Source organism: Saimiri boliviensis, chromosome 1 (assembly GCF_048565385.1).
Source record: "Saimiri boliviensis isolate mSaiBol1 chromosome 1, mSaiBol1.pri, whole genome shotgun sequence".
NCBI lineage: Eukaryota > Metazoa > Chordata > Mammalia > Primates > Cebidae > Saimiri > Saimiri boliviensis.
The window spans coordinates 257607503-257623254 of record NC_133449.1 but is presented as its reverse complement, the minus strand read 5'-3'; the positions used below and the strand labels follow the sequence as shown (position 1 = coordinate 257623254).

The window sequence follows — 15752 nt, the reverse complement described above, 5'->3', positions numbered from 1 at the left end:
AAATCTGCATCAATTTGCAAGGAAAAAATTCATCCTGTTTTTGCCCTATCTGAAGAAGACCAATGATTAATAGCAGAAACAATAACCAACACTGTAGACATCTCAATTTGCTCAGCTTTCACAATTCTGATTCAAAAATTAAACTTAAACAAACTTTCTACTCCATTAGTACCAAAACCATTGTAGCAAGATCAGCTGCAGATAGGAGCAGAGCTTTCAATGAAAATTTTAAACAAGTATGTTGAAAATCCTGAAGCATTTCTTCAAAGAATTGTAACTGGAGATAAAAAGACTGCTTTGCAAGTATAATCTTGAAGACAAAACCTGATAAAAATAATGGCTACCAAGAGATGGAAGTGGTCCAGTCAGAGCAAAAGCAGACTGGTCAAAAGCAAAGGTGGCTCGTGCCTGTAGTGTAGCCTCTGCTAGTTGGGAGGTTAAACTTGGAGGATCACTTGAGCATGGGACGTAAAGGCTGCAGTGAGCTATAATTGTGCTGAACTCTAGCCTAGCCTAGATGACAGTGAAAACCTGTTCTGTTTCCCCACCACCGCCAAAAAAAAAAAAAAAAAGAAAGAAAAAAAGAAAAAAAGAAAAGGTTATAGTAACAGTATTGTGGGATGCTCAAGACATTTTGCTTGTTGACTTCTTTCTGGAGACCAAAGAACATCTGCTTATTATGAGAGTATTTTCAGAGAGTTAACTAAAGCTTTAGCACAGAAGCACCCAGGGAAGTATCACCAGTCTTCCACCACTACAAGGCTCCCACCCATTCTGCTCATCAAACAAGGGCAATTTTGTGAGAGTTTTGATGAGACATCATTAGGCATCTATCTTATGGTCTCAGTTTGGCTCTGTTTGACTTATTTTTGTTTCTTAATATTAAAAAAATCTGTAAAGGGCACCCATTTTTCTTCAATTAATAATGTGAAACAACTGCATTGACATGGTTAAATTCCCAGGACCCTCAATTCTTTAGGGATGAACAACATAGCTGATATCATTGCTTATAAAATTGTCTTGAACTTGATGGAGATTATGGAGCTTATGTGGAAAAATAAAGTCAATATTTTTATATTTATCTTTTAATTCTATTTTCTATGATCTTTTTGAAATCCTCTAATATATTTATTTCCTTTTTTTTTTTTTTTTTTTTTTTGAGATAGAGTCTTGCTCTGTTACTCAGGCTGAAGTGCAGGGGTGTGATCTCAGCTCACTGCAACCTCTGACTCCCATGTTCAAGCAATTCTCCTGCCTCCACCTCCAAGTAGCTGGGATAACAGGCACATGCCACCACACCAGGCTAATCCTTTTGTATTTTTAGTAGAGATGGAGTTTGCAGTGTTGGACACACTGGTCTCAAACTCCTGATCACAGGTGATCACCAGCTTTGGCCTCCCAAAGTGCTGGAATTATAGGCAGGCATGAGCCACTGGTCCTGGCCTATTTCTTTCATTTACCAAATCATAAAAAATTGTATTATGTTTCCCAAAGCAAAAAGATTCATACATCCTAATTTGATTGAGAAATTTGTAGCAACAAAATAAACTAACCAATAGGAGATATTTAGTCTCATATTTTAAAAACTCTTAGCAGTTATCTTATGGCTATTCAAAAAAATGTAAAAAACTTTTAGTGAGTAGAAATTTAGATATAAATTGTGAAGATATTAGTTGGAATAACAATATTTGTTATTTAATTTATAGTAAATGTACTAAATAAACGTTCTTTGTACATAGGAGACATAATTTTAAGACAAAAGTGGAGGAAACAAATGTGAAAAAAATAACAACATGGGTAGAATGCATAAGTAGCACTCTTATGTTATGGACTAAATACACTGAGGGCCAGAGAAAGGAGATATAAGATCCAGTCTCATATCTGATCAAATAAGATATATAGAAATAAATAAGTATTATCTGAATTCAATTTTCCCAAGAGAGGAAAGACATTTCTGCAATACATGTTGCAAAGGTGAGAAATTATAATTAATTTTTTTTGAAACAGCAAGTTACACAATTTTGTTGTAGGCTACTTTGCAACAGACATGGCAGTGGGAGAAAGGAAAGCTGGAGCTATAGTTGGAGTCAGAGTATAGAAGGACTGGAAGATGAGCTAAGGGAGTCTATACTTGACTCAGTTTATTATGCGAAGACTGAAAGTTTCTGAGCAGAGAAATGAGTAACTCATGTAAATAAAAGATTAATCTGACAGTGGCATTTTAAATGGTAGTTAGATAAATCAGACCAAAAGCTGGAAGGCAAACTAAGGTGACAGTGAAAATATTCTATGTGAGATGCTTTAGTTTAGGACAATGGCAGTGGGAAAGGAAGCAAAGGCATGAGTGTGAGATGTATTGCTAAAGTTAATTGACAGCATTTGGTGATTGGATGTACAGAGCAGAAAAAGAAAAGCTGCAAAATTGGACTAAAGTTTTACTTTCCAAATAACTTGAGAGAATGACTAAAAAATATACAGAGAGACTTTGAGAGATAAAATGGTTTAACGATGGAAGATAAATGACTTCATTGTATAACCTACTACATGTGTGGGCACAGGGGATATCATTTAGCTTTTAAGAAAATGAAGCTTAAGGCAGGAACTTAGAGCTAAAATTTATAGATTTGAAATGTGAGATAATATAAATAAAAGATAATAAATTCAAACATACAAAATGAAAATTCAATGGCTCAGAAATGTTGCAGTGTTAAAGAAGCCAAAAAGACAAATATATATATATGTATATATATATATGTGTGTGTGTGTGTGTGTGTGTGTGTGTGTGTGTGTGTGTGGAGAGAGAGAGAGAGAGAGAGAGAGAGAGAAAGAGAGAGAGAGAGAGAGATTAAGAATCTGTGTCTTATCAACAACATAAAAAGTAGTCCCAACGTCTCAGAGTATCTATAATTAACAGTTATATTAGTACATTCTCCCACTACTAATGCAGACACACCTGAGACCGGGTAATTTATAAACAAGAGCTTTATTTGACTCACAGTTCAGCATAGCTTGGGAAGCCTCAGGAAACTTACAACTATGGCAAAAGGGAAAGCAAACATGTCCTTCTTCACAAGGTGGCAGCAAGAAGTGATGAGTGAAAAAGGAAGAAGCCCCTTATAAAACCATCAGATCTTGTGAGAAATCGTTCACTAACACAAGTACTGCAGCACGAGGGTAACTGCCCCCATGACTCAAATACCTCCTACCAGGAACCTCCCATGCCAGGTATGAGAGCTACTATTCAACATGATTTGAGTGGGGACAGAGCCAAACCACATCATTCCACCGCTGGCCCCTTCCAAATCTCATGTCCTCACATTTCAAAACCAATCATGCCTTTCCAACAGTCTCCCAAAGTCTTAACTCATTTCAGCATTAACTCAATAGTCACCAGCCAAAGTCGCATGAGACAAGGTAAGTCCCTTCTGCCTATGAGCCTGCAAACTCAAAAGCAAGTTACTTGCTTCCTAACACAATGCTGGTACAGGCATCAAGTAAATACAGCCATTCCACATGGGAGAAATCGGACAAAATGAAGAAGCTATAGGCCCTGTGCAAGTCCAAAATTAAGCAGGGCAGTGAAATCTTAATGCTCCAAAATTATCTCCTTTAACTCCATGTCTCACATCTAGTGCATGCTGATGCAATAAGGGCTCACATAGCCTTTGGCAGCTCTGTCCCTGTGGCTTTGCAGGATACAGCCCATCTGCTGGCTCCTTTCATGGGTTGGCATTCATTGAGTGTCTGCAGCTTTTCCAGTTGCAGGGTGCAAGATGTTGGTGGATCTACCATTCTGGGGTCTGGAGGACAGTGGCCCTCTTCCCACAGTTCCACTAAGCACTGCCCCAGTAGGACTCTTTGCGGGGGCTCTGACCTCACATTTCCCTTCTGCACTGCCCTAGCATAGGTTCTGCATGAGGCCCTGTCCCTGCAGCAAACATCTGCCTGGACATCTAGGCATTTCCATACATCCTCTGAAATCTAGGTGGAGGTTCTCAAATCTCAATTCTTGACTTCTGTGCCCCTGCAGGCTCAACATCATGTGGAAGATCCCAAGGATTGGGGCTTGCACCCTCTGAAGCCACAACCTGAGCTGTACCTTGGCCCTGTTTAGTGATGATGGCTGGAGCAGCTGAAATGCAGGGGACTAAGTCCCTAGGCTGCACACAGCAGGCAACCAGTGGGCCCAACTCATGAACCATATTTTTCCTCCTAGAGCTCCAGGCCTGTAATGGGAAGGGCTGCTGGGAAGGTCTCTGACACACCCTGGAGATATTTTCTCCATTATCCTGGTAATTAACATTCCGCACCTTGTCACTGATGCAAATTTCTGCAGAAGGCTTGAATTTCTTCCTAGAAGGTAGGCTTTTTCTTTTCTACTACATGGTCAGGCTGCAAATTTTTCAAAGTTTTATGCTCTGTCAACTTTTGAACACTCTGCTGCTCAGAAATTTTTTCCACTAGATACCCTAAATTATTTATCTCAACTTCAAAGTTCCACAGATGTCTCTAGGGCAGGGGCAAAATGCCACCAGTCTCTTTGCTAAAGAATAGCAAGAGTCACATTGGCTCCAGTCCCCAACCAGCTCCTCATCTCCATCTGAGAACACCTCAGTCTGGACTTTATTGACCATAGCACTATCAGCATTTTATTCAAAGCCATTCAGCAAGTCTCTAGGAAGTTCCAAGCTTTCCCACATTTTGCTGTCTTCTTCTGAGCCCTCCAAACTGTTTCAACCTCTGTCTGTTACCCTGTTCCAAAGTTGCTTCCACAATTTCAGATATCTTTGAAGCAGTGCCAACTACCCTGTACCAATTTACTGTAATAGTCTGTTCTCATGCTGCTAATAAAGACATACTCAAGACTGGGTAATTTATAAAGAGGAGTATTTGACTCCCAGTTCAGCATGGCTGAGGAGGCCTCAGGAAACTTACAGTCTTGGCAGAAGGGGAAGCAAACACATCCTTCATTTAGTGGCAGCAAGGAGAAGTGCCAAGCAAAAGAGAGAAGAGCCCCTTATAAAATAATGAGATCTCGTGAGAACTCACTCATTAGTGAGAACACAGCCTGGGGGTAACCGACCCCGTGATTCAATTACCTCCCACCAGGTCCCTCCCATGATATGTGGGGATTATAGAAGAAGCTACAGTTCAAGATGACAGGTCATTGACAACTTTCAGATGAACAACTTTGGTCAAGAAGTTAAGACCAAAGCACAATTCAGTGACCATGTAGAAATCTTTTGAGAAGATAGGCAATAAAAGAAAGGAGAGGGCAAAGCAGTGTAAGAAATATGAATAATCATAAGCAGTTATTTTGGTCGAAGGGTAATCTGAATATTCTAGTGGGAAGAAGGAAGATTTTTAGGGAGGAACAGAAAGATGATGCAAAGCAAAGAGGTGGTTATTAATGTTACAAAGTGTTTTAATGAGATAATAGGAAATAAACTGCTCACAGCAAGTCATTCTATTGTCAGGGTCTATAAAATGATCTAGGAAAGTGAAGATTGGAGGAGGAATAGAAATCTAAAAGAAGAATCAGTTTGATAAGAATGAGGGAGAGAAAAATGGGGAAGATATGGACAATGAGGTCACAAGAAGGAATTTTTATTAAAGAGCCAGAAATACAAAAAAGAGAATAGTTCTGAGAATCATAAACAGAAAAGTATCCAATACTTTTTTCAACACTTAAGAGCTTAAATATGGAAAAAGCAAAAGAAGGTAAGAACAAAATGTCTTAATATTAAGTTTAGTTTTTTTTTTTTTACAGTAGTGTCATAACATGGACTCAAAGATTCCCCATGAAAAGAGAAAACAAACAATGATCATGTATTATGGAGACTGAGGGCAATAAATCTTACCTCTCTCAGAGGATCATTGAGTTCACTGAGAATATTTTCCTCATCAAAGATTTTGCCTTGGTATCTGTGTTCATAGTAATCATGTATCTTCTGACGCATATCAGCTGGTAACTTATGGAATGACATGTATTGTTCCACTTGTTTATACTGCAAGGAAGGGAAAATAAAATTAAAAAACATTGTTAGGCTGTATAAGAAATAATATTATTTTGTTTTGCTGTATCCAATAACACTTGAATATTCAGTTACAAAAAAATATCTTTTAAGAGGAAGGAACTAATGCACTTGGGTCTAATGTACCTCTTTCATGTTACATACTGTGTAAGGCATTTTATTTAGGTGAACATTCCTGTAAAGAACTCAGATAATGTGGAGAAGAGGCACAAAGGGAGTGAAGAGTCAATTTAAGGGAGTAGCTACAAAAAAGCCAGTGATGAGGCAAAAACAAAATGTTATACTATTTTTTGAAATCGAGTTCTAAAAGAAGTATAAAGTTATTTGGTTTTTTATGTCTAAGAAGAATCTCTTAAGTATGGATAGTACGATTGGTTTCATCTTAGGCTTTTTAGCGAAAGATGAAAATCTAATTAAATTTGAAATCTACAGGCAGGAAGCTTGGCAGATGTTTGCAAATCATACATACTTCAGCAACACAGATGCCCTGTACGTTACTAAGAACTAAGAATATGGTAGCCTTCCAATTTGGGATTTAGAAGAATATCATGGTGAGACTAGATCCACATTACTGTATAGCTGAAAGTTAACTTAGGCACTGAAGTTCATTTAAACAAATAGTCCTCAACTGTGATTGTCTTAAAACCTGGGGAGGGGGTTGCTTTTTTGGAAGGCTGATCTTTAGGCTTAATCCCAGAGATTGATTCTATTGACATATCTGCCTATTTATGTTTACACACACACACACACACACACACACACACACACACACACGGATTTTGTAAGTAACTTCCCTGTATCCCTGCTAGTCAAACAGGACCATATAAGCATGGCTATTACCTGGGTGCCTATTAGAAGAGAATAATTTCAAGCCTCATTCAAGACCTATGGAATAAGTATTTGCATCTTAAAAACATTTCCAGATGACGCCTTAAAGTTTGAGAAACAATCCCTAGGTATTTTGAATGCAGTGGGTCACAAGAGCACACATTGAAAAAAAAAATCAATTAGGTTTTAAAAATTTTGTTTCATTGTATAGATTATAGCATTGAGTACAAATTGTAATAGTTGGTAACACAACTGGATAAAGATATCAAAATAATATTATTTCCTTATGTAAGACACATTACATGTATTTTATATTTCCTGATAACACAACTCTGACTAGATCTAGGTGTCCTCACTCTTTGCCTATAATGATTGTAATTGTACTTGGTAATTGATAATAGACCTATCTAATGAGAAACAGCAACCCATTATATTGCATTTCTTCATTTTTTTCCTACATACTTTCATTTTGCAAAAAAAAAAAATAATAATAATAATGTTGTTCGAACATTCCTTTTTGAACCAGTACCCTCAAAGGAAATACCACTTTGTCATGAGACTTCCTTTGATAACCAGACTCCACCAAACTATTTAAATCCTGAATGCCTATGTACATCTCTCCGAAGTAATTTTATTATGATAGAATTTTGAATTTAGGCACCAGTGGTATCACTGCCATTGTGTAAGTGACTTTCAATAAATAAATAAGAATAATAAGATCAATTTTTCCTGGAGAGCTGAAAATCTGTATGCCTACCCAACCTCAACATGCTTTAGTGGCCCTCTTCCAGAGACCTAGGATTCAGGCCACTTGGCTTCTCACGTAGCTGGTTCATAGAAATGAAGCTTCCGTGGCTTTCTCAACAAGACCACTTCGTAGGATAAAATTGGTTTGCAGCTGGATTAAAAAGCTCTATCTTTATTTCTGGGCATGTTTGTATGTCTTCTTGCTGCTCTTGGCTGAAAATGAAGGCAGTGGGCTATGTGATGTAAAGTTTAGACTAGAGTCTGAAACTCAACTGGAGATCTTTTAAGGTTATATTCCGCACTAATGATTTGCAACGAATGTACCTGGTTTGGACTAGTCTGGCTTGACAATTTAAAAAGCCAATGAGAGCTTTGTGGTTGAGTTCTCTCAAAACCAAGGCTTTGCGCAGATCTGGGCAGTTTAAGCCAGAGAGTCAGCATACTCCAATTATCAAAGATTGGGCCCACAGGAAACCTAGGCTGTGGAAAGGCTCCTGGATTTCTGATGCTTGTCTCTATTCTCTTTGTCTTGCTAAATTGCATTTTTTTGTCCTTAAATAAAAGCCTAAAAATGCATATACTCTGTGGAGTAGTGTTGAGTTCTTTCAAATATTCACATTTGGGAAAACAGTAAGACAGCTTAAGACACCAGGACTTCCACATTTTGACAATCACTGGTATGCATCAACATATGGAAGGGCTGTCATTTCTGGACAAATAAAGGGTTATTTCTTTAGGACCAGTAGGTAGGTGTCATCTCGTTTACTTTCTGCAACACACTGATTGCTCAAACACTGCTTGGAGTGGTGAGAATCTGAAACCTTAACCATACATTGAGATCTCCATTTCTACTTTCTTTTCCATGCATCTCAGAAGTATGAGGAGCAGCATGGAAACTTAGTCTTATTTTATACATTTTTGGGAAATTAGTGCTTGTATGCAAAGGCCTATTAATCTAAGGACAACATAATTTGCTCTATCTTCATCTCAGAATTTGGAAAATTAATCATTTTGTGGCTAAGTACAAATGTTACATATACAGTTATTTTATTTTTTATGAAGCTCATGGTTGATTGAATCTAATTATTTTTCCTCACACAAGTCATTTAACCCTTCCAGACCTCATTCATTAATCAACAATAAGAGGATATTTGATTAAATGATCTTCCTTGTTCTTTCATACTAAAATTTCAGAGTTCTACGAATATTTATCATTTATTTATATTGTTTGAATTTTGAACCTATATTACTATTTTAAGCATTCATTAATTCACAGTAATTATTGATCAAGCAAACATTAAATGATATTTGTTGGCATACAAATTATTACTGGTATAAAAACTATTGGCATACAAACATTAATGTATGCCAATAGTTCTCAAGGTGTGGTTGCCAAACCATCAGTATCACTTGGGAATTCTTTAGAAATTCACATTCACAGTCTCCATTCCAGACCTACTGAATCAGAAACTCTAGATTTGGGACACAGCAGTATGTGTTTTAACAGGTCCTTCATACACAAAAATTTTATAATTGCTGCTATATGCCAAGTACCGTGTTATCTTAGGACATAAGGAAGCATGCTTGAGTGAGCATAGGGGAAACAAAGTAAATTTAGTTTTCAGCAAGTTAAGTTTAAGATGCCCATAGCACATTTTCACGCCTCTATGTAGGTCAGGCACTCAGAGAAGAAAATACATACATCATCACTGACTGAGAAGTCACTAAGGAAGGATGTGTCAAATGAGGAGAAAGGGGCTAAAAAGTGGAACTTATGATTTAAAAGCTGCTGAGCCATAGTGGTTAATTAAATTAAGGGTACTGTTAATACCTACCAAGATGGGAGAGTAGAACCAGAGAAACATGATTAGAAAATCTAGAGAAGGATAAAGTTTCACAGGGGGTGTGGTCAAAAGGAATCTATTCTAAGAAAAGAGGTACTGAACAATGACCAATGAATTTGGAATTGGGTAGTAATCTCTGTTAGAATACAACACACTAAAAACAGGAGCTTTTTCTTTCTGTCTGTTTTTCCCACACCTAACAAGACTTGCAAGAATGTATGAAAATATCACTTCCATGTGGTGTGAATAAAAATAGCAAACTACTCTCAAAAAGACACCTAGTGGTAGTCAGACCATGAAATAAACTAGATGTTATAAGTAATGTATAAGTTGTCAAAGTCAAAAAATGATAAAATGGCAAACTTTCTAATAGCTGTAGTAATATACCATATGCAAAATATGACTTGATATATTTAGTAGTCACTGACAAATAGGTTTTTGAGAAGCAAGAATGCCAATACAATTCTTTTGTAAATATAAGATCAAAAGTTTATTCCATCAGCTCTAAAGAGGCTATAAAATAATTACCAGTTAAAATTCTAATGTATTTTTAGTTTTAAAATTTCCTGCATAATTATAAAAATTTATAAAAGTATGCATGTACATGATTATTAAAAATGACATCTAACAAGTCTATATATAAAGAATGGCAAGGATGCACTTTCAAACCCACCAGTCTCACTTCTCCATGTTAAAATGTGTTTAATCCATATCACTAAACAATATGCTCCATTCCATTTCTTACATAGATAATTACAGGCATAGTTTGTGGACTAATTGCCATAAATGGGGTTTAGCCACTTACAGTACCCCAACTCTTCCTTTCTCATGCTATAGCTGTGTCACTAGTGTTGTTAATTCTTAGTTTGCTTTGTACCTTTCTGTACCAAATTTAGTATTATTTCTTGTTCAGATAACTCTAAGATACTTTACCAGGTGAAAGTAAAAACTACCTCCTTCACTTCCATTTGATGACTTCCATCATGTCTAATGTTACAAAGTAAAGGTAGACTGTAACTGTTCCTATAATTGGAACTTCCAAACTCATAAAGTGTTAATATTACTCTGGCTGTGTAAATATTTTATCACAAAGCCAAACTGAATATTTGATGACATTTCTTTTCTTGTTCATCAGTGGATTAACAAGACTTGTTCATCCAGAGGATCTGTTAATCCTGCACTAGCTGATCACATTTATTTCTTGTATAATTAGCCTTTAATTTAGTATTGTTTTTTTACAGCCTCCTTATTCCACCAGATAGGCATTGAGTTTTTTCTTCAAAGAGTTTCCTATAGAATTTTTCTTTACAACATCCTTGATTGTGCTCAGTATTCCTAAATGCCATGTTTCTCTTTTGATTTATTTATGTTTCAGGAAAAATTTTCCAAGTATATAAGAAAGATTACATGGGATTTATGTTTTCTGAATCTTTCCATGTCTGAAAATGTCTTTATTAAACTGTCAAAGTTGACTCCACATATAATTCTGGGTTGAACTCCTCTAGCTGAATGTTGAGGCTTTGGATCTGAATTTGATCCTCCACGCTAGATTTGGTTTATGTTTCTTATCTTTTTTTCATGTATTTTATCTCTGTATTTTCCCATACCTTTCTCTGCATTCCCTACATTTTCTCTATATTCCCCCAACATTTTCCCTGAATTCTAGAATATTTTCTGAAACTCTTAGAAGACATTTTGAATCTCTCCTCCTTTTTGTTGATCTTTTATTTCTGTACTTTTAGTATATTTAGCTTAAAAATACACTAATGTGAGATTTTAAAAGATGATTTTTAGGCTGCTTTTATTATCCAAAATATGTGACATGTCTAAAAAAATGCGAATTCAAAAGTATCCTCTAGATTTAATTTCAGTAATGTCTTTGGTGACCTTTCCCTTTATGTGTATGTTAGGAGTAGGGGTCATATAAAGCAGATCGTAATGATTTGTGCTACAGTTTGGATAGGACTCTCCAAACTTCATGCTGAGGTTTTATCCCCAGTGTTGTAGGTGGGACCCAGTGGAAGGTGTTTGGGTCATAGAGTGGATCCCTCAAGAATAGATTAATGCCCTCCCCCTCAGGCATTAGTGAATTCTCACTCTACTAGTTCCCTAGAGAGCTGGGTGACGAAAAGTTTCTGGCACCTCTTCCCTCTCTCTTCCTTGCTTCTTTACTCCCATGTGGTCTCTGCATTCTCTAGCTCCCCTTCACTTTCTGCCATAAGTGGAGGCAGCCTGGGGCCCTCACTAATACTGATATCCAAACTTGAACTTTCCAGCCATCAGAATTGTGAGGTAAATAACTTTTCTACTTTATTAATTACCCAATCTTAGGTTTTCCTTTTTAGCAACAGAAAAATGAACTAGGAAAGAAGATAATGAAAAATAGAAGTGGCAATGAAAGTGATAAATATCATAGCCATCACGCTCTGTCTATGAGGTGAGAACTAGAATGATAATTTAAGGGAATAGAAGGCATGGCAAATGTAAGCAATCTAAAGAACTTTTAAATCACATTTATATTGTTTATATATTCATGAAATGATACTCTTATTTATAAAACTGAAACACCTTAGTTTATCCCCTACTTTTTCATACCAATGCTTAAGACATCACCAAATTACATAAGTTCTACCTACCAAAAGTTTCAATAATTTTCCCTTTCTCTGCATCACCATTCTGGTCAAAGCTACTCTCTCTCCTTCAATTCATGACCAGCTTCTTAATTACATTCTGTAGCTATTTATATATATATATCTTCCTCCAACTCTAACTCATATTCTGTGATTCAGACAGAGATATCTTTTTAAAATGTTAATCTTATTGTCACCCCTAAAGGAAACTAAAAATATTTCACCCCAAAATATACATCTTTGACATATTTTGAGATGGCTGTTCAGAGGGCCTGCAGACAGGAATAGCCCTGCAAAGGTGCTTTTTTGTGGAGGAGATTTGCATCTGTGGAGGAAATAAAGTGAAATAAACAATAGATGCAAGCAAACTTTTCCTGAGGCCCCCCTTGTCCAGGTCTAGGAAAGATTCACGGAAAGTGTGACACCTTTTAAGATTTGACTGACAGGCCGCACGGGGTGGCTCACACCTGTAATCCCCGCACTTTGGGAGGCTGAGGTGGGCGGATAACCTGAGGTAGGGAGTTTGAGACCAGCCTGACCAACATGGAGAAACCCCATCTCTACTAAAAATACAGAATTGGCTGTGTGTGGTGGCACGTGCCTCTGATCCCAGCTACTTGGTAGGCTGAGGCAGAAAAAACACTTGAACCTGGGAGGCAGAGGTTGCAGTGAGCTGAGATGGCGCCATTGCAGTCCAGCCTGGGCAACAAGAGTGAGACTCCATCCCAATCAATCAATCAATCAATCAATCAAAAGATCTGACAGAGAAACATTTACTATAGGCTACCACCTATTCTTTCTGAGGGCTGCTACCTATACATCTCCACAAGACTGCTTTTGCTCCCTGCCTTTCTTCTTCTGCTCTACCTCTGACAATCTGTCTTGCCATGCTATAAGCCCCTATTCTTTCTGTAACCTCAAGATGGTATAAAAGCATCAATGATCTGGCATTTCTTTGAGTTTTCATATTTTGTATGATTCCTATACATACACTGCAGAAAATAAATTTGCATGCCTTTTTTTCCTATTGAGCTATTACCAGTTTCAGTTATAGAGTCAAATTAAACTTCAGGGGAAAAATCGAAACTTCCCTGCACTCTTTTCCTTAAAGCCTTTTGATGACTTCTCATTATCTTCAAAGTACAGTTTCCTTGCTGTAAGCATACATTATTTGGTTGTTCTATCTTATACTTTCTCCCTTTTGTCTACTATGCCCTGTTACATTAAATTTCTTGCATATTTGTAAACTTGTCCTGGCCTCTAGATTCTGAGTTGGCCCATGCTGTTTCTGCAATCTGAAATGCTCTTTCAGATAGTCTTGGCTAATATTTATTAGCCATAATGTCTTGGCTAATATTTATTCATCCTTTAATTCTCTCCTCAAATACCACTACATCAGGAACATATTCTCTACTTCCTGGACCACATAAGATCCTCTGGCTATACACTTACAAAGCGTACTGAGTTTATCACTTACTCATGCTAAGAATACCTGTATCTCTTTGCCTGTCTTGTTCACCACAGAATCTGCTAGGGTGTTTGCGCATATTAAATTCTCAAGTAATTACTGAATAGAAGTTTGGTTTGTTACACTGATTCTGGAAATTATTTGGATAAACATAGAATGTGATGGTTTCTTCCTTAGAGCTGAGATACTAGTATCAATGCAGGATGCTAGATAGGGAAATGTCTCACATTTTGGATTAGCATTTGATTATTATTGGCTATTATAATTTACCATTCAGTGAACATTTTATAAATATGAGACATTCTGAATCTTTAACCTATAACAGTTAACCTAAATTAATATGAATTTTAAAGAATTTGCATTTTCTATCTGAATCTGTGTATTAGTCTTCATGTCAAATACAAGTGCAAGGAGAAGGAAAATCATAGATTGGAAAAGAGAAACTGCGTTCTTACAATTCCTCAAGTGTCTATAGCAGAAGTTAGAAAAATATGTGCAAAAAACATGAATTTTTATTTCAAATAATAAAATATTTGGTTGATTGCCAGCACCTCCCCCATGCCTTCTTATTTTAACTATTTCTTTTGACAGTTTGAAATTGTGGCAATGTCTTTGAGTTTAATCAGTAAGTAAGGATTTTTTTTTAAACTGTGGAGAATATAAATATAGGATATAGTCAGTGTCTTAAAAAATTTATGGCTAATAAATTTTTTAGAACACAGAGTATTTTGGTAAGGGAGTTACTTGCTAAGATATCCTCCCTGTTAAATATGTGTTCTATTTTAAAATAAAAGGGACTTTCCTCATTACTAACAGAGCCAGATGGCACAACTGAAAAACATATTCTTCAGGTCTTCAGAAATGATTTTATACACTTCATATTCCTGGAAGATAGGGATCAGAAGTTGTACTTCCCATTGTATTAGAAGAGCAAATCACATACAATTAAAAGTACTGAATTATTAATAATTGCACATCAAATAGAATAGAACTTTAAGTTCATTATTCTAACCCCATGTCTCAAATCTATAAAACACTGCCTATAAGAAGTTAACTTTTTACTTTCAAAAAGCATATATATATATATATATATATATATATGTATTTATGTATCACTTATTTTATAATATCTCAAGGTAATTTTACAGTGCAGCACATACCTACAGTAGAGTTTTAACCTGAGAAGTATCTGTATGTACATTGGCACCATTACACATCATCTATTTGTTTTTGTGAAACCAAAGTTAAGATTTCTTTTTAACAGGTAAAAGACATTTTGGTGAGTGATGGAACTAATTTCCACATTCAAATAAATCATAAATGCTACATTAATTAGCTTTGAAACTAGGCTACACTAGCTGAAATACAGCTTCTTTAAACTTTATTTCTAGGACAACCTATAGCATCAGATAAAAGATACAGATTGTCATCTGTCAAAATAAACATGAATGAAAATGTGTTACAGTTTCAAGAGTGTTTACACATATCCGAGTGTCAATTTAAAAATATCTGAGTATCTTAATTGACCATATTAAGTTTTATTGCCATTGTAAAACTCCTGTGAGTGTTGGAACCAGTGGTATCTGTGTTCAATCTACACTATATTCTTCACTTTAGTCTTTGAGTGTGTAAATAAATAAATAAATAAATAAACAAACATATATATTTAACTTTTGATTTTGAGTATATATATATTTAAATTTTCAGTGTCTCAGTTTTTTTTATATGTCCCCTTGAAATGATAACATCTAACATACTGGGTGCTGTGAGAATTAGTGATAATGCATGTATATTGTGTGACAAATAATAAATAATAAATACTAATTATTAGAAAAATCATTATGAAGCAAATAGCTTTAAAATCTAGTTGAATAAAAATGTATGTCCCATTTTCAATATAAACACAGCATTCCTAAAATGGTCTCTGAAAACAAATTTTTCTTACAGAATAAAAACAGCTGTAAATTCTATATCCAAGTGACTACATGTGTTTTAAACATAATTTGACAAATAATAAATAATAAAATATTTAAAATTCTTTGCTCTTCAGAGACCAACAATCACCTTTTTTTTTACCTTTTTTTTAATCAATCATCATTGGGTTTATGACTAATCTATCTTAATTTTTACCAAGAATAATTCTAGTATTGCCAGCTGTTTACACAGCAATTGAAGCCATTTCTCTTTATTATCCTACATT

General features: G+C 35.8%; 1 protein-coding gene across 1 annotated transcript in view; it reads right to left on the bottom strand.

Annotated features, from left to right (window-relative positions):
* Window positions 1-15752, bottom strand: part of HCN1 (hyperpolarization activated cyclic nucleotide gated potassium channel 1) — a 392978-nt gene that overhangs the window by 72000 nt on the left and 305226 nt on the right. Inside the window, exon 5 of the mRNA XM_039467436.2 lies at window positions 5862-6008. Within this exon, the coding sequence (XP_039323370.1) occupies window positions 5862-6008 (147 nt within the window). The remainder of the gene's footprint in view (window positions 1-5861; window positions 6009-15752) is intronic.